The 21,095-nt window shown below is 45.7% G+C and overlaps 9 protein-coding genes across 9 annotated transcripts, besides 17 other annotated features; all 9 read left to right on the top strand.

The window, feature by feature from the left end:
• Positions 1-270: 270 nt before the first annotated feature.
• Positions 271-298: a microsatellite.
• A 27-nt stretch (positions 299-325) lies between these two features.
• On the top strand, positions 326-2,374 carry Tb11.01.6840 (hypothetical protein, conserved; the record flags this gene model as incomplete). The annotated part of the gene is made up of 1 exon (XM_824484.1): positions 326-2,374. One exon carries the CDS (start codon positions 326-328, stop codon positions 2,372-2,374), a length of 2,049 nt encoding a protein of 682 aa, XP_829577.1.
• Positions 2,375-2,825: 451 nt separating this feature from the next.
• Tb11.01.6835 (hypothetical protein, conserved) lies at positions 2,826-3,161 on the top strand (the record flags this gene model as incomplete). Its single annotated transcript, XM_824483.1, has 1 exon — positions 2,826-3,161. One exon carries the CDS (start codon positions 2,826-2,828, stop codon positions 3,159-3,161), a length of 336 nt encoding a protein of 111 aa, XP_829576.1.
• A 414-nt stretch (positions 3,162-3,575) lies between these two features.
• Positions 3,576-4,370, top strand: Tb11.01.6830 (hypothetical protein, conserved; the record flags this gene model as incomplete). The annotated part of the gene is made up of 1 exon (XM_824482.1): positions 3,576-4,370. The coding sequence occupies one exon, from the start codon at positions 3,576-3,578 to the stop codon at positions 4,368-4,370; it is 795 nt and encodes a 264-aa protein (XP_829575.1).
• Positions 4,371-4,929: 559 nt separating this feature from the next.
• Tb11.01.6820 (hypothetical protein, conserved) lies at positions 4,930-6,060 on the top strand (the record flags this gene model as incomplete). Its single annotated transcript, XM_824481.1, has 1 exon — positions 4,930-6,060. One exon carries the CDS (start codon positions 4,930-4,932, stop codon positions 6,058-6,060), a length of 1,131 nt encoding a protein of 376 aa, XP_829574.1.
• A 323-nt stretch (positions 6,061-6,383) lies between these two features.
• Positions 6,384-6,412: a sequence feature (AT_rich).
• A 155-nt stretch (positions 6,413-6,567) lies between these two features.
• Positions 6,568-6,599: a sequence feature (AT_rich).
• Positions 6,600-6,629: 30 nt separating this feature from the next.
• Positions 6,630-6,663: a sequence feature (AT_rich).
• A 211-nt stretch (positions 6,664-6,874) lies between these two features.
• Positions 6,875-6,903: a microsatellite.
• A 198-nt stretch (positions 6,904-7,101) lies between these two features.
• Positions 7,102-7,142: a sequence feature (T-rich).
• Positions 7,143-7,482: 340 nt separating this feature from the next.
• Positions 7,483-7,510: a microsatellite.
• A 131-nt stretch (positions 7,511-7,641) lies between these two features.
• Positions 7,642-7,674: a sequence feature (AT_rich).
• Positions 7,675-8,020: 346 nt separating this feature from the next.
• Positions 8,021-8,096: a microsatellite.
• A 392-nt stretch (positions 8,097-8,488) lies between these two features.
• Positions 8,489-8,514: a microsatellite.
• A 148-nt stretch (positions 8,515-8,662) lies between these two features.
• Positions 8,663-8,687: a microsatellite.
• Positions 8,688-9,219: 532 nt separating this feature from the next.
• Positions 9,220-9,244: a microsatellite.
• Positions 9,245-9,311: 67 nt separating this feature from the next.
• Positions 9,312-9,349: a microsatellite.
• A 3-nt stretch (positions 9,350-9,352) lies between these two features.
• Positions 9,353-10,168, top strand: Tb11.01.6800 (1-acyl-sn-glycerol-3-phosphate acyltransferase protein, putative; the record flags this gene model as incomplete). The annotated part of the gene is made up of 1 exon (XM_824480.1): positions 9,353-10,168. The coding sequence occupies one exon, from the start codon at positions 9,353-9,355 to the stop codon at positions 10,166-10,168; it is 816 nt and encodes a 271-aa protein (XP_829573.1).
• A 33-nt stretch (positions 10,169-10,201) lies between these two features.
• Positions 10,202-10,223: a microsatellite.
• Positions 10,224-10,551: 328 nt separating this feature from the next.
• Positions 10,552-10,580: a microsatellite.
• A 287-nt stretch (positions 10,581-10,867) lies between these two features.
• Positions 10,868-10,894: a sequence feature (AT_rich).
• Positions 10,895-10,916: 22 nt separating this feature from the next.
• Positions 10,917-12,623, top strand: Tb11.01.6790 (hypothetical protein, conserved; the record flags this gene model as incomplete). Its single annotated transcript, XM_824479.1, has 1 exon — positions 10,917-12,623. The coding sequence occupies one exon, from the start codon at positions 10,917-10,919 to the stop codon at positions 12,621-12,623; it is 1,707 nt and encodes a 568-aa protein (XP_829572.1).
• A 1,030-nt stretch (positions 12,624-13,653) lies between these two features.
• Tb11.01.6780 (chaperone protein DnaJ) lies at positions 13,654-14,613 on the top strand (the record flags this gene model as incomplete). The annotated part of the gene is made up of 1 exon (XM_824478.1): positions 13,654-14,613. The coding sequence occupies one exon, from the start codon at positions 13,654-13,656 to the stop codon at positions 14,611-14,613; it is 960 nt and encodes a 319-aa protein (XP_829571.1).
• Positions 14,614-15,210: 597 nt separating this feature from the next.
• Tb11.01.6770 (hypothetical protein, conserved) lies at positions 15,211-17,382 on the top strand (the record flags this gene model as incomplete). The annotated part of the gene is made up of 1 exon (XM_824477.1): positions 15,211-17,382. One exon carries the CDS (start codon positions 15,211-15,213, stop codon positions 17,380-17,382), a length of 2,172 nt encoding a protein of 723 aa, XP_829570.1.
• A 245-nt stretch (positions 17,383-17,627) lies between these two features.
• Positions 17,628-17,674: a sequence feature (CT-rich).
• Positions 17,675-18,827: 1,153 nt separating this feature from the next.
• Tb11.01.6760 (hypothetical protein, conserved) lies at positions 18,828-20,615 on the top strand (the record flags this gene model as incomplete). Its single annotated transcript, XM_824476.1, has 1 exon — positions 18,828-20,615. The coding sequence occupies one exon, from the start codon at positions 18,828-18,830 to the stop codon at positions 20,613-20,615; it is 1,788 nt and encodes a 595-aa protein (XP_829569.1).
• Between the last annotated feature and the right edge of the window lie 480 nt (positions 20,616-21,095).

Here is a 21,095-nt window from a genome sequence, read left to right as displayed (position 1 = left end):
CACCACTTCTCCGTTTAACTTCTTTTTTTATATATATTGCCGGCACGAATTCTTGCATTTTTTGTTGTCGTGCTGTCAAAATGTGAGTGTGTGGTGTGCTCACCCGTGCAGTGCTGATAACGTCGTGAAGTGTTTTCTTTTAAAGATATTATCTTCAATTATTTCTTACGCAAGTGTTGTTGGGTAAGTATTTATATATGTGCACACGGAAACTCTTGCACTGGCGCCTTACCATTTATATAATCATTCCTTTTCTCACACCTTTGTGAAATATATATATATATATATATATATATATGGAACGAGTAGAAAGGCCTACGACCGCATGTCTTTCCAGAAGTCTCCACTTCTAGCGAGTAATCCCTTTAAGGAACCCTTAAGAAGCAGCGGTGGCGGCGGCGGAGACCTTCCCGGTACGATTAATGAGCATGAGGTTACAGTTGCGCAGGATATCAAACAGGGCGATGCCAAAATGGCAGCAGATCTCGCCATCTTAACCGGCCAGCCGAATGTAAAAAACCCCGTGAAGCAACTGCTCACGCAGCGTGAGAATGCCACTACAGGTTCTGCTCCATCGCACCTCAATAAAAGTGGTCAGCACACGGTGGAGATTAGGGAGATGCACAACACAGGAACATTTATTGCCAAAAAAAGAGAGGTTGGTCTGATGCGGTTGGCCCTGGCAAATAAGGAGTCGGAAATACGGCACCTTGAGGAGGAGATGGACCGCGTTGACAAGAAACTTCGCCAGCAACAGGAGCAGCTTGCCAGTACGGAGGAGAAGTTTAATAACTTTCTCAAATACAGTAACTTGGAACAAGACGCTGCCGTGCGCCGGGCGGAACGTGAGAGTAAGGCCAAACAGAAACGACTCATTGATATTAAGAAGCTTTCGGCACAAATAAATCACTTAGAGCAAGATATGCGCAAAACGGAGGTGCAACTGGAGCTCTGTATGGAGTATAAAACATTTATGGACAACCTCACGCCACCTCAGTTCTTTTTTGATGTGCTGACCAACTTCCGCGTCAAGGAAATCAACGGTAAAATATTGCAAGAGACTGAAGCGGCGTATGCCCGGCAGGCCAGAAAGTTGAGGAAGCAGTACGAAGAAGCGGAAGCGCGGCGTGCATCAAGAGAGGCTGAGAAAAACTCGAACAACAACGCTATATTTGATGATATGGATGATAGCAATAAAGAAGACGAGGAGGAGGAGGAGTTAATTCCCCTTGAGACTCAGTTGGAGGGACTGCACCGGAGGTTCGAAGAGGAGGCGAACCGACGACAGGCGGAGGAGGTGGAAGTCATTCGAAATGAAATCAGCGCCCTCACCGCTGAAGAGGTTCGTGAGGCGCTGCACAACAGTTACCCACACGATAAAATTCCCATGTATTTTACGGAGCCAGAGCAAATTCTTGACATCTTCATTAATGTTGAAGAGGGAAATTTGTTCCTTATTCAAAACAGTCAAGAGTTGGAGGAGGAGTTGGAACGTGTTGCCATGGAGTTCCTGCACGAGCGGGAGGAAATGGATGCGATGGTGAAGCAAAGGCAAACCCAGATGGATTCACTTGTATCTCGTATCAAGGAATCCCAAGATCGTCTAGCCCAATTGGAGGAACGGCTGGTAGATTTAGAAAGCAGTGACGCTGCCGGGCTGTCGATGGTCGATAGTGCAGGTGGACGCGGTGTAGCGGGTTATGCAAAGACGGTGAAAGTTGCCATGACACAAGAAGTGCTAAAGAAAAGCATTGAACAGACGGTAGGTGATATTTTTCGCTGCATCAATCAAAGACCTACCAACCCTTCGCGGCATCAAGATGGTGTTGATGGCGGGAACTCCCCAGTGCATCCTTCAGGAAAGCGGAAGCATTCTGCTGTTGTGGCAAATAGAGGTCCAGCACTCGATAAAAAGAATGCAGCTAAAGGTAAGAAGAAAGGCCAGACCGCATCGGCTGTTGCACCGGGTGCCACTGGTCCAACTGGCACGCAAGCTGAAAGTGAGACAAGTGCTAACATGGGGCCAGTGGAGATGCTTACCATTATTGAAAATAAAGTAGATGAGTACCACCGGTACATCACAGACCCAAAGAATGGCGTAGAGCAGTCACTGATCATGTCCGTCTTGAAAACTCGTGATAAGGAGCGCCGACATGCAGCTCGTGTACTTCACTTGGCTAAACAGCTAGCGGAGCGTGAGGAGCGCAACCAACGTGCTCTTGAGCGTTCACAGGCCACAGTGGTGAAGTATCGGGGCAAACCCATAATGTGGCGGTCGAGACCCCCAGCCAACGCGCTCCGCCGCACTGAGGTGGATCCAAACAACCCAGCACCGAGAGACCCCGAACAGGATGACGAGTTCTTCCGTGCCTAGGGAAATTTCTATTTATCATGATGGGAAGGATACAACGCGTATTGTTCATTATGTTGTGGTCAGTGCTGACGAAAGGGTTAGTTATTGGCGAAAAACGGTTGGCCAGGCAGGATACTAGCCGTCGTATTTCCCCTGCTCTTCTGCTTTCCTGTGATTTTATTCCTTATAAATGTATAGCGAGATGATGGAGTTTACCGTGCAGACTCTTCGTTGTGATGTTGTTAGTAGATGCTTTTTCACCTCTGTGTCCTTCTATCTTGAACTCCTTTACCCACTGTGGCGGATGTGAAATGATGTTTTAGTGTATTTGTCGGTACGCGAGGTGAGTGTTCTCTCCGTATTCTTGTGGTACCTATCCGTCTTCCAAATCTTTTTTTGGTTTTTTTTTTAGGTACCACTCGTGCGTGTTAGCCTGTGGTGAAGACGATTCGACTGGTTAAAACAGTCAGGTATGGCGAAGAAACATCGTGTGAAGCGCCAGAAACAAGTCGAGTATTTACTACGTTTAGAAAGGGAACGGGATGAGTACTTAGCAAAGCGCAAGAGGGCAAAACGCGATCGCCGGGAGCGAAATGAGGGAGAACTCTTCGGCGAGGCACTTGATAACCTCGCTGGAGGTGATGTGAAGCGGGAGCGTAAAGAAGTGGGCATTTCAGCGTCTGAAGGTAAACGGGCCGAGGAATCCACCAAAACCGTCAGCACTGACTCGAACACGAAGTTGGGGTCCAGGCCAGATGCAGCTTCAGTTGAGCAAAGCAAGGTCAAACATTTGAGGAAGAAGTACTGATGAAATCATTGTTTCACTATTGGATCTCTGCTCGTGCGCACGTTGCCCCGAAAGTAGTTGCCACCCTGTGTGCCGCTGCGACAATAAAGTATTTTAAAGGATAACAGGTGGACCTTCATGAGTTTCACCCTTGCAGGCTCCGCGATTCGTCTGACATGCGGTATTGAACACTTCACCACCGTTAAACTTTTATTTTTCTTCAAAATTCACTGATTACGTTATGCACAAGCATGCATGCACACGCACAGAATTTGTGATGAAAACCACTTATTCAAAGCAATATATATATATGCACTTCTCTTACTACGCTTATTGCTTTTTTTTTTTGTGTGTGTGTTATTGTTCTTTTTCCCCTCTTCATGTTAGAGGGTAAAAATCCCACGGCTACTCCCACCACTAGCAGACATTACTCATATGGGGAAGTCCAAAGGGCCGCGATGTGATGCGGAAGGGAGCCGTTGTAGTGTACCACTTGCCATGTGGGATTTTGAGCAGTGCGACCCCAACGCCTGTTCTGGCCGCCGGCTACATCGCCGGAATGCGCTGCGGTTGCTGAAGTTGCGAGAGCCTTTCCGAGGTGTAGTTCTTACACCAACAGCTGTAGAAACATTGAGCCCAGCAGACGCGGGTTTGATTGCACAGCTTGGAGTGGCTGTTGTTGATTGCTCGTGGAATCAGTTGGATGCCGTGCCATGGCGTCAGATGAAGATGGGCGCCCCACGCCTGCTTCCGTTCCTAGTGGCAGCCAACCCCGTGAATTATGGTCGGCCGCAAGAACTAAACTGCGCAGAGGCACTCGCTGCAGCGTTAGCTATCGCTGATCGTATGGATGATGCAAGAGCTGTCATGTCGTATTTCTCATGGGGTGCAAGTTTCTTTGATATCAACGCGGAACTTCTGGAAGGGTACCGGGGGTGCCGTAATGCGGCTGAGGTGCTTGAGTTTCAGGAGCAGCACGTGGAAGCAGAGAAGAGGAGAAGTACTGCGCAAAGGGAAATGGATTTTGACAATGTTGATCTCTCGGATGTTGGTCCACTCAACGTGAAGAGGGGTAAACTCAAAAATAGACATGCGTGGGAAGTAAATACTGAAGAAAACAGCAGCTCGTCTGATGATTGCGGTGAAGAAACAGACGAAGAGTTGGGGAAGGTCGATGAAGAAACTAGTGAGGAAGAAGAGCAAGTGGTTAGCGAGTGTAACGGAGTATGACAGGAGATCACGCAGGTAGTGGTAAAGGGCTCTAATAGCCGTTTGATGAAGTTTTCATGATAGCTTTTCGACGTCTTTACATATAATTACTGCGAAACGGGTCTGTTTCGGTAATTTCGTCTGTGCGGTGAATTGAACGATGTTGTTGGCTTACCCTTGAGCCATTAGTGTGACACGGTAGTTTGGTGTATTTGTGTTGGCAGGAGGAGGGGTAACGTACGAGATTTACGGTTTGGTTTCTCACTTGAGTTTCGTAACTCGATGATTGCTCACCGGTAGATGAAAGTTCCCCGAGAAGATCCATTGCGTTTTCGAGGTTTCTTGTGCTGTGTGGTTTGCGTTTTTTTTTTTTTCATTAGTGCAATCTGCTTCCCATTAATTCAATCGTGGCTTACTTGTGAGCACGCGCGTGAATCTGAGGCTGGCTGTAGCCTATTCGAAAGATCATCTCTATCTTTCTCTCTCTCTTTCGCCCATTTCCCCCTTTTTGTTCATTGTGGTACCGTTACATTTGTTGTAGGTATTGTTCTGAGTTTGTGTGCCTGAGGTTCAAGTACAAATGTTTTATGGTACCAACGACGTCGGCAGGCCCGGTTACGCCCGTTATTCTGAGAGCAGCACACCAACACACAGCCCACGGGGTAGTGACCGGTGCCGAACTAATGAAACCTCGAGCGGAATGGACCACTGGAGTTCGCCGAGGGGGATTGCAGATGAGGTGCCACCGATTTTGGCCGGGAGTTTCTTCAGCGATGCCGAGATGAGGGAAATGAACCGAGTTATACCCGCAGCCATGCCCCTTCTAGTAGAGGCAACAAGCGTCAGTTGGTTGGATGCAAGTCCGGAATCTTATGGCGGCTCCACGACGGCGCATCATCCTCCTCCGGGGGCAACATCATCTTCGGTTGGGAGATGCGCTGCCGCTACCCCAAGTATTCCCTCACTTGCTGGTAGTTTACTGAGGAAGGATGTACGCTTGAGAGGTTTGCAAATGGACCGCCGTGGCTCCAACCATCCAGTAGTGTCGTCCTCCACTGCTTCAGATAGGACAATGGTGGATTATGGAGTTTCCGCAGAATGTATACCCGTTCAACCCCCGTCCCACGTAAATCATGAGGATATAGATGTTCTTTCGCTCTGGACCTCTGATCATGTTGCTGCAACTAGGACTCATGTTCAACAACGCCCGTGTTCGCTACGCACAACGCCATTGAGAGTCGATCAGAAGGTGGGGGTGTCCAGCAGCCACAATCTTCCATGCAAAGGACTCGAAAGAGTTGCCAACTTGAGTGGTAACTTTGCTGTGAGGGAAGTAATTGTGTCTCGTAATAGCTATGGGTCGTTACAAACTCGGTCGAGGAGTTGTCCAGTGACTTTTTGCGCTCGCACCAGCAGCCCTGCGGCCCGCATAGTTCAAGCGCCTTCACCCTCCAAATGTATGCAGGATGTTCCCATAACCTTCAATGGAAAGTCACAGGCGGCTGTAGACCCACAAAAGGCTGGTGATGCGCTCAAACAGTACCGACTTGCCGTCGAGAACGTAAAAAAAAAGGGGTACGGCCGAAGCATTCGTGAAATATTGGCCAATCCATGCGTAGATGATGATGAGGATGAAGATGAAGATGAAGAAGAAGGAGTACTTGACGGGTGTGATGTGGGCGTATATGAACTTGAAGAACAGGAGGAGTAATTGTAATGCCAGCATACACAAAGGGATGGGTGTGAGGTGTGGGGTGGAAGCGTTTCCTATGCATTTTGTGTGGATGTGACGGCATGTCTCCCGGAACCCCCCTCCCCCAATAAATTAGTTGCATATCCCTTTCTTTCACTGTGTTCATTTTTTTTTTTTTGAGCTTGCTCACACTTATCACAAAATCTCTCAAGCAGTTTCATCAGCAGAGGTGTCCTGGTGAGTGAAGGGGGAGGGGGGGGGGTGTTATTTTCCACCTGTAGGTAATCTTTTTCGATTATATTGTTATTGTTATTATTCATCGGTACGCATTGCAAGTTGTGTAAATAAATAAAAATATATATATATATTTCAGGGATTGTATGACTTATGAATTTTTTTTGTTCTCTTCGTATCCTCATTCCTTTTCCTTATTTCCCTCTACCATTTTTCCTTCCGTTGGGCATCATATCCTTCATACGCTCAGTCATTCACTTCTTTTTAGTTAATTTTTTTTCTTCATCTACCATATATTTTATTTCTTTTTTTTAAAAATATATGTGTATATGTTTCGTAAACCAATTGTTTTGTATATATATAATAATATATATTATAATAATAATAGGAACAACAACAACAGTAACACTGATTTTTTTGTCACAAAATTTGTATTATTACAAAGGAAAAAGAACAGTCTCGAATCTCAACAAAAGCAACATAAATGTCGGCCGCCAGTGGATATATGAATAAAATGTGTAAATATACAAAATAATACCAAATAAAAAATAATCAGAGAAAACTATGTTAAAGTATAAATAAAATGAATGACTGAGATAAAGAAAAGAAAAGAAAAGAAAGAGAAAACGATGAAAAAAGAATTGAAAGGAGGAATGATGTGGCGTGTTATTATTATTATTGTTTTTTTCCCTTCTAAAGTTTGCTGCACTCCACAGTCAGTTGATTGTAAGGAAGGGGTGGAGACAAGAGAGGTGGTGGAGAAATGCCTGTGGATGTTGAAGAAATTTAGAGATAATAAGAGAAAATGGAGAGAAAAGGGGAGGCAAGAGAAAAAAGAAAAATAAAAAAGGAAAAAGAAAAAAAAAGAGAGAAGCAAAATGCAAAATAACATATAAATAAATGAATATCTGCAAAACGTGAGATAAATGAAACATGACAAATCACAACATCGTTGCTAAAATATCGCGAAAGCATAAATGGATGAGAAGGTGTAAGTGAGGTTGTGACCATTTTGGTTTATATCTATTTACTTATTGTTTTCTTGTTTCTGTTATATATATATATATATCTTTACACGTAAATAAACAAATACTAACATGAAGACAAATATATATTTCTGATCGTATGAGCAAACGGTTATGATCTATGAATGTATTTACATTTATGTACGCGTATGTGTTATGTACTTGTCTGCATATAAGAGGAAAGGAAAAGAAGAAGAAAAAGAAGAAGAGTGATTGAACAATTGGATAGATGTTTTTCAGTTCATCTCTAATAGAAATTTCATTGTCACTTGCATAGATGTGTCTTGCGAGTGCGTGCGTTTTGTTTTTCGTTGTTAGCTTTTTCCCTCTTTTTTCCCCCTATTATTTAATAATAATAATAATAATTATTATTGTTGTTGTTGTGTATGTTTTCCTCGTTTCCGGGGCGGGTGATTCGACAATCGATGAGAGAGAGGAAAGAAAAAAAACGGAAGAAAAAAAAAGAAAGAAGACGTAACGGTGGTGCCAGCGACAAGAAGTAAGACGCAAGTTCATATTTACGTTTGTTTTTTTCGAACGCTTGTGACTTGCATAATTTGCTTCTTCGTTTTTTTTTTGATGGTGCTTTTGTTTTGTTTTGTTTTTCTTTCTTAAAGCGATTGACCCTCTGTTGCTGAGGGAGCAATGACGAATGATGGGAAGAGGGGGGAGGGGGAGAGGAGTGTGTGTATGTGTGGGGAAAGTGATGAAACAACTTCATATTTATATAAATATATAAATATATAAGTGTATGTGTATGTATGTATGTATGTATGTATATATATATATATATATGCCCCCTTTTTCATTTTTTTCTTTTTTTTTAAAAAAAACTTAACGTTGTTGTGATACAAACCAGGTGTGGGGGTGTTTTTTTCTTTTTTTCTTTTTTTATATATCTCTTCTCCCCCCTCACACACACACACACCTCTCCACTCACTCACCCGCTCGCTTTGACCTTCTTCAAATTATGCCTCACAAAACGAATTCCCACAACTATAAATCAGAAACAGGTACGTGATTTATATGAAACAAATCAGCGTCAAATCCTTTCGTTTCAGCCTTACTTTTTTCTAGTTTCGATCTTGTTTTTTTTTTCTCCCTCCCGTTCTCTCCTCGTCTTTTTTTTACTTTTTTTCCTTCTATTTACGCGCGCATCGCGTTTCCGAAATATAAAAAGTATTTAAATATATATATATATATATACATATATTTTGTACGTTTTTTCTTATACACCTCTAGCAGATGCTTATGAGCACTTATTATTATTTTTTTTTTCATTTTTGATCAAAGAAGACAGAGCTGTAAACGACAACAACAACAGTAAAGAAGAAGAAAACAAAAAAGGAAGCAGTCATGAGACAAACAAACAAACGAACAAACAAAAAAGAAATAATTCGTCATTACCCCCATTTGTTTTTTTCTTTTCCTTTCGAAAACTTTTTTGTGTATGTAGTAGTCATACTTTGCAGCGTCATGAAATGTATTTATTTCTCCCCATATTACCTTCCTTTCTTGGTGCTTTTACCCTTTGTCCAAAACCCTGCGCTTTTATATCCTTTTTTTTTCTTTCTTTTTTTTTTAAAAAAAAAAGTGATTTCATTCTGCTTTTTTTGTCCCTCTCGGAATATTTCTTTCGTACTTTCTTCCATTTTATGAACTTCACAAGAAAACAAAAAATCAAATCAGTTCATTAAAGGTAAGACACAACACAAACATACGGAAGAAACAAAGGAAAAGAAAAAAAAATAAGTTTATTTATCGCACTAGCGAGGCTTGAGGAGTTGACACTTTTTAGCTTGGGGCATTCCAACCGGTGCTTACAGTGAGGTGCTGGTTAAAATACACGTGGAGAAACTTAAACAAAAACAACAACATCAAAAAAAAAAAAAGTAAGCGGTACAAGTGATCGCACAGAAAACGAATAAATAAATAAATAAATATCAAGACCAAGATCAGTGGCACCGACTCCAACCAACCTCTAGCGGAAACGGTAATAGCAACACACATAAAACAAAAAAAAAGAAAAAAAAGAAAAAAAAAGAGAAGCTATGGGAGCCAACTACGCGGTTCGTTGCCTTGCAACAGTTTATTTATTCCTCCTGATGTTGATCGGTTGGATAGGAGCATGGCTTCTGCAGTTGGTTGTCATTACTTTCACTTATCCCTTTTGGACAAGCGAGCAACGCGCCGATTGTTGTGCACTGATCTTTCGAATCGCCAACTTTTTGTCCTTAGACGCGTTAAATCCATTCTGGAAGAGCACTATTTTGCGACCTTTCCCGAATGTACAGGAAAAAAAAGTTCTTGTGGTGATGAATCATCTCAGTGGTGCTGATCCTTTTCTTATGGTTCGTGTATTGCTCCCACGTGACGCCGCATGGGTTGCAAAAAATGACCTCTTCCGTGTTCCTTTTGGTGGTTGGGCCATGGCTAATGGGGATGATCTTTGCGTACAATTTAAGAACAAAAAAGCGGGATTGGAAACGGTGAAGGGAACTGTTGCGCCAATGATGGAGGCAGCCCGCGCTAAGATTCATCGTGGTCGCATGCTTGCTGTTTTTCCTGAGGGTGCTCGAAATGACACTCCTGAGAATGGATTGAAACCGTTCAGGCCGGGGTTCTTCACATTGGCAAAGGAAGAAGGTGCAACTATTGTACCCATTGCGATTAGTGGAACGGATGATTGTTGGCCGAAGCACTCGTTTCTTATGGACGTGGGTCATGCGTATTTTTCTTGCGGCGACCCCATCGCAACGAATAATTTTAATACAGTGGAAGAGTTGGTAGATTACGTGTGGAATGCGGTGACGGATCTTCGTTCAACACACCCTTCAACAAAGGAGAATAGTCACAAGGACCGCTAGTGCCCACGAGGCAGTGGTAGGGGGAACCAGTGTAATAAATAAATAAATAAATAAAAATGGATGGAGGTTGGAGTGCATAGAGTTTTGTTTGTATGTGTGTGTGCGTATGTGTTCGTTAGTCACGTGGAAGAGGGCATAACTACGGTGGAGAGGAGGGAGAGGAGGCGTATGAAGAATGATTTACCCCTGAGCTGGTGTGTGTGGCTCCCATTGTGTTGGTTCGTGTTTTGTGAAGTAACACTTCCTTCTCCGTGTATCTTACAGCGGAGCACTCGGCTCACCTTCTGATTTACTCAATCATCATCCCAAGTTGGAAGGGAGGTGAGTCCTACGAAGTGAATGCCAACCTACATATGGTAATACTTCTTCATGATTTTAAACATTATGCATATATATATATATATATATATATGCATGTGTGTGTGTGTGTTCGTGGATGCCAGTGTGAGACCCTCTTTTTTCTCGTCGCGCTCGCCATTGTACGAGCATCTGTAGAATTTGTTACAATGGAGAATAAACAATGGATTTTTTTTTTGTACGGACGCACATGCTAGAAAATGCTCGTACACTGTTTCCTCTTCCTCTTCCTCCCGTTTACTTATTGTTTTTTTTTGAGTTTTATTCTTAGTTGCTTGTAGGTCGGCGTCCGTTCCGTTCCACGTAAGATAATATTTCAACGACAAAGGAAAAATCACATACTTATTTTTTTTTTTAAAAATTTTTAAACAAAGGGGGAAAAAGGAGGTACATGTTCCAACGCCTTGACGAGGAGGTGCCGAACATTGGTCAGTTATCTGATGGTGGCGGCAGCCCCAAATCGCTCAATGGTGCTGAAGCGGCTCGCACGCATGACCGTGAGTCATTCGGTGCGGCTTCTGACAAGAGTGCCAATTTGGAATCGTACCATCCCGAACCCACAGATGTGCCATCAGCTTTCGCCGATTCTGCAGGTGTGGAAGGCGCCTCGGAAAAAGACAACGCCTCTTCCGAAAGTGGTTGCCCGGAGCCATTAGCGGCTCCCCCACCGTGTGCTGCAGGAGCGAAAGATGCGTTTCGCTACTCAAAAACAACTGTTCCGACTCACCTCGACGAATCGGGATGTACGACACCTGAACCAGTGCTTTCTTCGTTCTTCACGGATACGGATGCAATCCCGACATGGGAGGGTATGACGTTGGAGCAATTGAACGGTTTACGTGATAAAATGCTTTCTTTGCTATCTGGTGTGTCGGAGGCGATTCGAAGGGAGGAGGTAAAATCTCCCTTGTCTCTGGGCCCGTCAAATGAGTTAACAGATGAAGAAAAGCAGGTGGTGGATGCTTCTCTTCAGCGGTTGCTGGTGGAGGCTTTTGAATATTCGTCACTCAGTGATATAAAGGAGATGTATTTGTTTGCGAAAGCTATGCAAGGGAAGGAGGCTTCAAGGATGGGAGCAGCATTACAGAGTATTCATCGCTTAACCAGCCGCGGCAATATACTCATTTCATACAAGGAACTCCAAGATTTTTTGCGTTCGTCAAACCGCTTCACAGCTGATTGGCGGGACGAGTTTGTTTCTTCGATCAAGAGGGTACTCGCAGCGTTCTTGAGCATGTCTCACCAGCCAGATGTGCTGAACTGCTTCTATCCCCAACTATTGGTGATCGCTCGCCACGAGATATTTTATACAGTATTACTACGTGCCGCACAAGGTAAGTCTGTTCTACCACAGTCGTTGTACCACTTATCCCCCGAGTGGTTAGCTGCAACACACTCATGCAAATGTACGCTACAACAACTTTCGCAGTCTCTTAGCAACGGAACGAGCGTTGCTAATATGTCTCTGACAAGAAATAGTCAGTGCTCCACCGGTTATGCCACTAACCCAGCACGCCGCCCGTACATCGATTCATCAATGAGGTGGAACCCGCCCCGTGTGAGACCGAGAGTTCCTCTTGGTGCATCGCCGCGGATGGCTTCTTGCGATTCATCGGTTGATAGAAACCAGTATCATACAGAGTACGAGGGGAGGTGGGAAACTCCCACAAGACCGCGAAGAACTTTTGACATGGGCGTCCGCAGGCAGATGTCAACGCGGTCAACTTCTGCGCTTCTCTCCTCACTTGGGGGGAAATCCAGTGGGGCGATGAGCAACACTGCCATGACGGTGACAACGGGTCGAAAGACGCCACTTACACGAACGAGGTCAAACACAGCTGGAATGCTTACCAGGACCATGTCGGCTGTTCGCCACATGGACTCATGCACCACTAATTATGCAGCCGGTATCAAGATCGGGTCAAAACCTGCAGCTGAGTCGCCACTGAAGCTACAACGCACCGCCACCCAACGTCCCAGTGGTGCATTGACTTCAGTCAAACCGGGCACTAAAATCGGTCAGGTTTTCCCTTCCACTGTGCGCGTTGAAACGCGTTCGCGGGCGAGGGACTCTTATCTTGTGACACCCCGAAAATGATCTGTTATCGGTTGCGTCCCTTCCGCTTTCAAACGGTTTACTGTGGTGTGATTGCTGGTGGCATGACAAGGGTGAAATAAGGAAGGTGAATATACGCTGGGACCCCACTGTTGAGACGTTTTTTTTCTTTTTTGTTTTACTTTTTGCGTCTTATTATCCGTTGTTTTGAAGGACAGGGTAAGGAAGTCGGTGCAGATGTGGGAACTTCGCCATGAGCGGTTGCTTGCAATTGCTTTTCTCGGCGTCACTGTCCTTCTTTCTTGTTTTTACACCTCTTATTGCTTCTCCTTTACTATTTTTCACCTTTATTTATCTCTTTGTGTGTTTTGTTCCCTTACCTCGGTGCGTCTGGTAGTTTAAGGTTCGAGAGCCGTCACTATGTGGATCGACTTCTAAACCTTCACGAATTTGGTGCCTCGGGTACGGCTCGCCGGATTTTAAGGGTGCCTATATATGTGTTACTCGACAGGGATTAAATTTGAAACAGCGGAGTGAGAAAAAAAGAAATGTATGTGTGTTTGCGTGGAATGTGTAGGCCTCCATCTGTTTCTCTTCTTCTGTAATTTGGGCGCGAATCTTTTTTATATGGAGAGGGAAAGCGTCCCGATCCACGCACCCTTGCTACCCTCCTTATTGTGGTTAACTTAAAAAAAAATTTGTGATGTTATCTGTCGAGTATGTCATTTTCGCTTTCGTCATCTTCCCTCCCCCTACTGAAGCGGATGAGTAATTTCATCCCCTCCCCTTTTCCATTTGTTCCCTTCTTGCCGAACAAAGCAAAGAGAGGAGGTGGAAAGGGGAGCGAAACAAGGGAGATATGAGAAAGGGGACGGCGTAATTACGGCTTCACTGTGTCATACCTTTTTTATTTATTTACCCAAATACCTTTGTTGCTGTCGACCTTGTAGGAGAAGGGAATAAAAAAGGAAGTCATAAAGCAGTTGAAAGAAGAAGGGGGATTTTCCATCTCTTTTAAGCGAGTGAGGACTCCATTTAAGCGCCGTGCATATTTTGGTGAGCGTGGGCATCTATGGCCGATCTATACGATGTTCTCGGAATCTTACACGATGCGGAGGACGATGCAATCGCTAAGGCGTACCGTCGCCACTCCATGGCGGTGAATCCACAATGCAATCCGGATCACCCTGATCCAGCTGCACTGGAAAAGCAATTCAAACACGTTTCACAGGCATATGTCGTGCTCTCAAACCCCAAAGCACGAGGCATCTACGACCTGTATGGCGAGGAGGGTGTTCGGCATGGTGGGACGGGCGCGCAGGGCATTCCTGGTGGGATTGATCTTGACGCGATAGATCCCTATGCTGTGTTTCGGAGTTTCTTTGGTGTTGACAACCCGTTTCAGGTGATTGGGGAGATCAATGGACTACGCAACAATAGACACAACTTCTTCAGTAGTACTGCTGTGATCCCCAAGAGTCTCGTGAAGGCACCATCCATCGAGGTGCAGCTGCCCGTTACGCTAGAGGATGTGTATTACGGTGCCGTACGGCGAGCGTCTTGGAAGTGCAGTTTTGTCCGCCAGGGCAACGAAACGGTGGTGGAGGAGTTCTTTGAGCTCCGCGTGCCGAAAGGTGCACATGCGGGAGATAAATTTGTTGTTGACGGTAAGGGCGACTGGGAGGAGGGCCGGGCACGTGGTGATGTGGTCGTGGTGTTGGAATTACTTCCACATGAGCGTTTCCGCCGTGAAGGTGACGATCTTGTCGTGAGGGTGCCCATTACCCTTAGGGAGGCACTCTGTGGCGTAACCCTAACCGTACAAACGATGGAAGGCACTGATGTTGCGGTTCTCATTGATGAAATCGTGCACCCAAAGTACAGCCGTCGCGTCGTTGGCCAAGGACTTCCACGTAATGACGAGCCCTCTAACCCGCGTGGCGACCTCATCGTCGAGTGTGACACAACATTTCCAGGATTTCTCACGCTAGAACAGAAATCCGAGTTGAGCCGTATTCTAGATGCCAAGTAAAGTGAGTTGGCGGTGTGTAAATTGTGATTTTTGAATTGGTTGTGAATCGGGAGTTCCCACACTTCCATGTTAGTGCTCCCCTCGTTACCTCTTTTTTCCTTGTTGAAGCAACATTGCTCGGAACTGTTGTTGCCGCCTCTAGAAGGAAACTCTCCTCTGTGGCGTCTCTGTACACGTGTGTGTGGGAACCAACCTGGAGGAGAAACGAGTTAGAATATGTTAAAGATTTTTGTGTGGGAAGGGGGGAGAGCGGTGGATAGATGTATGGATGACGGGCCTTGTTCAGTTTGTGGTCCTTGCCTTTTCAATTACCTTCAATGTAGAAATGAAGAGCGGTCCTTGATTGTTCACCTATTTAAAATCTCTGTAACCTTTTTTTCCCTCACTGCCACTTGTTCCCCTTTGTCTGGAAGCGGCAGGTCACCACCTTTCTCGTTTAATCTGTATATACGTTTCTGATGAAACTATTTTCACCTTCCTTTACACACTGTACGCCACCACCCAAGTAGAAGTAGTGAAGGAAGCGATATCCTTTGTAAAAAGGGTGTTCAAGGGTTATTGCGGCACAGCAACGCACTACGGAGTGGGTGAAATATAATGAGCTCATCAGAGTCAGGGAGTGAGAGTGATAGCTCCTCGAAGAGGTCTGGAAGTGGATCCTCTAACGGTGATGATTACGAAGATGAGTATGATGAAAGCAAGAATGGCTCTCGAAGTGCGTCGAGTGCATCATCAGGGTCGAGTAAAGGGAGCGGTGGGTCAGACAAGTCGGACAGCGGTAAAAAATACACGGAATCGGATGTCTCCACAAGCAGAAGGAAGAGCAGCGTGTTGGCTGCTTCCGAAGGCAGTGACAAGAGCGGCGCGTCGAGTGCCTCTGGTAGTAGAAGGGGCAGTGGGTCGGGTTCATCTGGAAGTAATAGATCCGGTGAAGGTCGGCGGCGAAGTGGCAAAAATGGCACTGGAACTTACCTTAGCTCAAGGAGAAAAGACGATTCCAGCGACCACGAGTCTTCTGACGATGGGGGTAGTTCGTCTGCTTCAAGTGACACTCCCCCGAAGAAGCGTCCAGAGGTGAAAAAACATGTCGTACCACACGCACGGAGCGCTGGTGATGATTCTAACGCAGGCAGCGACAGTAAACCGACCACACGACCCTCTGCCGAGACTGGGCAAACCCGTGGAGCGGCCTACGCGATGGCTGACCAGCAGGTTACCTCTGTGTCTACCAAAGAGGAACTTAACGACCTTCTTTTGTTAAATGATCAACTTCGTTTGAAGTTGGAAGCACAACGTTCAATTCTTCAAAAGGGAAGGAATACTACTTTATGTCGCTCCCAAAACAGGACAATGTGGAAACAATACCAAAGACCCGCCGCTGCTAGTTTCCAGCGGATGTTGAGTCGCGAGGGCACCCGACGTGAATTACTGAGGGAGAGAGATGAGCTTCTTGAACGGCAATGCTTTCTGCAAAGGAAGGTTTATTGCATTAAGCAAATGCACGTGTACGTCAAACTTATTCAAGAGTGCAAGAATGACATTGCAGAGCTTAGCAAAGAGCGCCGCGCATTGTTGCTGTCCATACGGAGTAACGAAAAGTTGTTGGTAAACACCTCCGAAACGGGGGATCCGAAAAAGGTGTTTAAGCAGCTAGCTGATGAAATACGTGCCAACTCGGTACTTGCGCGGCGAATACTTGATCATCGGCGTCGAGACGCCGTTTCGGCAATAAGGATGCGGAAGGATACTCAGAAACGTGTGGAAAGGTTGGAGGAACAGGTACGTGAAGCCAAGGAATGGGAACCCCCCACCGATCTCGATGAAGGCACACGGACTTTGTTCGAGGAATACCGATGGAAGGCAGAAACTATTTGCGAACTGCACAAGCAGCTTTCTCGCCTCAAAGCCAAGAGTCGGGGAGATATGTCTGACTCTAGTGGTGGAAGGGTGGGAAGCCGGCACGACAAGGAATCTCGTGCATACTATGTAGCAAAAATAAGAGAATTGAGGGACGAAATATACCGTTTGACCTCAAAGGCTGATCGGCAAAAGACTGCTAACTCACCAACACGTGAACCTGTGGACAAGAGCTTTACAACTCCTCGGGGTGATGTGGCGCGGAACCTCGAACAGAGGGGTGGGGATCCGTCCCCAAGGATAGGGTCAAACGAAGGTAACCAACGCAGTTCTAATACCGATAACGGGGGCGGAAAACCGGGTGCAAAGGTGTATGACCCGCTGGGTGAAGTCAAGCGGCGGGTAGACGAAGCTCGAAGGAGCAACACAACTTCTCAGTTGCTTAGTGATGAAACTCCTCAGAGTGCGGCTCGTAATAACTCGCAGCCCCGAAAACGCGGCTCGGTCGATGACGTTGCACCTGGAGGCGTGAAAGCAACAGGGGAGTCGGCGGGGGGAGATGGCGGTGATTCGGCGAAGAGCAAAAGTTCCAAACAGACGGATGGACAGGGGTCTGACGAGTATGCGAGCCAAAGGGATGACTACGATGAGGACGCCCCGAAATCGTATTCGGCCTCCAGGAAAAACGCTGATGATTACTCGGAAACCAGTGAAACCGCTTTGCCAGGTGAAGCAGGGGAAAAGAGCTCGTCTGAAATCGTGGCTTCTACAGGTGGCGGAACGGATACACATAGAGATTCAGGGTCATCCGGAAATAATGGAGCCGCGCCGAACGATAATGAGAAGGTTGCAGGTGAATCCGAAGATCCCCCCGCGAAAGAAGATGAAGGTGCCAGCTGGCTAGATTTTTAGCGCCCCGCAGTGAATTACTTATGCTATCCTTTTTTTTTGTCTTTTTTTTTTCGGGGGGCGGGTCGGAAGGGGTTTGTGCACTCGATCATACGGGGGACAAGGACGGGGAGGTACGGGGAAGTTGTGTTGGTGTAGCAGGAGAGGAGTGAGGAAAAAGATACAAAAGGGAAAAAGGAGAATATAAGAAAAGTCTGTGCGGAATATACATAAATACGGAATCACAAACGAAAATTTGATGGATAGACGAAAGAGTAAAAAAGAAAAAGAGTGTTTGAGAGAGAGAGAGAGAGAGTTCAAATAACACAAAATGTAGAGTAGAATAAAATCTGACGGGGTAGGAAGGTAGAAAACTGTGTAAAGAATAGTTTGGTTTGGTGGGAATGATGTTTGTTCGATGTTTTTTTTCTTTCTCTGTTATATGATTTTCGTTGTACAATTTTTGCAATGTGCGTTATGCTCCAATTCGTCTATGGCAGTTGCTTTTTGTGCAGTGCTGCTGCTGGGCTTTTTCTTTTTCGTTTCTCGTGCCGCATTCAGGGCCTTTACTTACCTCACCCGCACCGATGTATTCCTGCTCTGTGCTTACCTCGATTAGTTTCTCACTGTTATTTTTGATTCGGTTTATTGATCCCAAACAATCCGTTCAGTTTGACAAATGTAACGCCACTGCGTTCGGCATGACGGCTATGTCAAAGATAGGAGAGGGAACCACAAGGGTATCTTCACTCTATTCAATACTACTGTCATTTTTTTTTGTCTGGAGTCCGAACGGTTTTTTTTGTTCTGTTTTTTTTAATTTTTGTTGTGTTTGCCACGACCAATGACACCCGCGACAGTTTGTGCTGTTTTAATTAGAGTTGCAGAACGAAAACGGGGACCGTTCCGTTTCCCACTTAAAGGCCTCAATCGGACGCGTTCATGAGCTTCCTCCTTTTCCCTTTCAATTGCAGGTACAATGGTGTGCCATGCACACATGTATACAACTGTTTTAGTGGCTGCTGCGGTGTATTTTTTGTTGTTTTTTTTTTGTTGGGGGAGGATGTTATTGTATTTTCACATGAGCATGAATGTTCGTGTGAAGAAACCTTGGTGTGCGACGGAGGGAGGGGAAGGGGAGAAACATAAAAATAACGTGAACTTGTTACTTAAACAGGTTGGGACACATTTTTATGATGAATGACCTCCGAAGGAAGAAAAGAAGTAACGGAACGATGATACATGCAAATAGGAGACAAAAGGAGGGAGGGAGGCTTTTAAGATACATTTTGTCCGGGCTGAGTTGTTGCGGGTTCAGATGTAGTGATTAGAAGATGCGAGTTTCGGTTTTTGGAGGGAGGGTTACGACGCCATATGTCTTCGCCTGCCTTTCTCATTATTTTTCCCTCCTGTTCATTTGTCAAACGTAATACTATTATGTGTTTTACGTGGAGACACACTGCTCCCTCATGTATCGTCACAGTGTACACACATACACACTTTTTTTTCCTTGTGCGCTTACACTCACAGGTTTAATGATGCGTTTGGTTGCCTGCAGTCTGTGTGGGACGGTGCGCCGTCACGCGTCTAACCATTATGTGGGCCCAACATTGTTGCGGATACGTCATATGGCGCCGCTGAATGGGGGTATACGCAGTAACAGAAGTCGAGCAGTGGCCTCTTGCGTAACTGACACTTCATTTCCGTGTGAACCGCAGTCACAACGGATTGTTATTTCCCCTAGGGATGGTACCAAAGGGGGATACTCATCTCATGCCTCTGTAGTCACTTCGTATAACCACTCCAACAAACAGAAAAGGGAGGTTTCACTCACGCCATCCGAGCTTGGTTTTTCGCAATGTAACGTAAATTATTCGTGGGAGACTGTGGTCGCACATCCTCTCGAAGTTAGGCTTGCATCACGGCGCAATGAGTCGCTTTTGCAGCGTTTGCACTTATTTGGGATGCCTGCAGGGTATCCTGATTCGTGTGGAGAGGGGTTTAGACGGTATTTTCTTCTTTCCCTGTGTAGCAGCTTTGTATCGAGTTTTGCTTCATCAATTGGATATCAGTCGATTCTTAATGGATTTTTACTTGCATCTTCACCACAACTATGGATGCTGAAAGATCTTGCCCCCGCCCTAGCCGCTGCGTATTTGGCAAATCGCGTCATATCGTACGAAAACAGGCCGAAGTTTTGGTTTGTTTTTTCTGTAGCGCTGCACAATCTCTCCGTCATAGCTGAGATGATTATTCCGACAACAGTACCAAATCATCTGCTTGCAGCCGCAATCCTAACCTCGTGTGTGCGGCAGTCGGCGTCGCTTATGTTTTTGGTGACGAGAGCCTCCGCTCTGCAACACTTCGCCATCAGTAACAACCTGGCGGAACTCACGAAGAAGTTCAACTCTTTTGGAATGGTTATCTACACCGTCTCAACGGCACTGGGAATTGCATACACATCTTTAGTACCATCGGTGACGGCCCAACTTGCTACGGTGCTTATGTGCTGTGGTGCAAATTTAGCGATTTCTCATTTGTCCATGTGTAATATAGCCTTTCGCATATTGAATGAAACTACCCTCTCCGTGATCCTTCGCTTCTACATGCGAGAGGAGGGTCACCAGAGGGGACGTGTATTATCGCCACGGGAGGTAAGTGATGCCATTGGACTCCGGATGATAGACAGAGGGAGATCCGATGGTAACGACCGCATAGGGCTTCTCTACGTAAATCCACCAATCGGAAAGATCCGCATTCGGTACTCTTCTCTCGATGAAGATGTTGTGTACTTGTGTTCCTCAGAAATGTTTCTTTTTGCCCTTTGGGAGCCTTCTGCCCCCCTATCACTTCTGGACCGCTGGCATCGATGGGAAAAACCACAGCTGACACAACGAATCAGTAAGTGGTTTTTCTCAAAGAAGAAAAATGTTCCTACATCTGAAGTGTTGGGCAAGCGGTTGGTGCTTTTCGTCCATCAGGAGTGCGATTCATTGCATCTGCTGACTGCGTACCTTCTTGCGTACACTGCACTGCTACAACATGCCGATGATTTAGCGGAACTTCGTCGTTTCCTTCGTTCCTGCAACGGGGAACAGTCGCTTTGGTTGAAGCGAGGAGGCGAATTGAGGAAGTCTCTTCAAGCGGTTGGTTGGGACGTCGAGCAATTGTCGCTGGACCCACTTAACTTTCGTCTCTCTAGTCTTAGCTTCGCTGCGCAACCGCGGTGTATGCGACATTTAAACCCCCTTAATTAATGAGAGAATTTAAATTGAGTGTGCGCCACTACTGTCGGATGCGCGAGTGCATGCAGTGAGCCGCATTCGGAGGGGGTGCGTACATGCTGCATAGGGACGCATAATGGCGCATAATGGAGGTATCGGAAATGTGTATGAGTTGTAGACGATTCCGACTGGGTGCATATTGATAAAGGCAGGAGACGTATGTACCCCAATCGTCCCTCTTTCTTTTTTGTTTCTTTGTGATCCACATGAGGGACACATAAACAAAAGGAAGGGGCATTTCCCCCTCCCCCTCCCTCCCCCCGCGTTGTGCGTGCGGGTTCTTCACAGACTGGTAAGTTCATTTGGAGAAGGGGTGGAGGTCGAAGTACTGTTCACCACAGTAACGGTTTGGTCGTCAATGCTCTGCAGAGCACAGCGGCTGAACGGTAAAAGGAGTTTATTTCGGAAGTGTTGGGATCCATTTTTTATACCTTGGTTTTGTTTTCGTTTGTT

The sequence above is a fragment of the Trypanosoma brucei genome (assembly GCF_000002445.2).
Source record: "Trypanosoma brucei brucei TREU927 chromosome 11 chr11_scaffold01 genomic scaffold, whole genome shotgun sequence".
Lineage (NCBI taxonomy): Eukaryota > Euglenozoa > Kinetoplastea > Trypanosomatida > Trypanosomatidae > Trypanosoma > Trypanosoma brucei.
The sequence above is the reverse complement of the archived record's forward strand: the minus strand, read 5'-3'. Positions and strand labels throughout refer to the sequence as shown.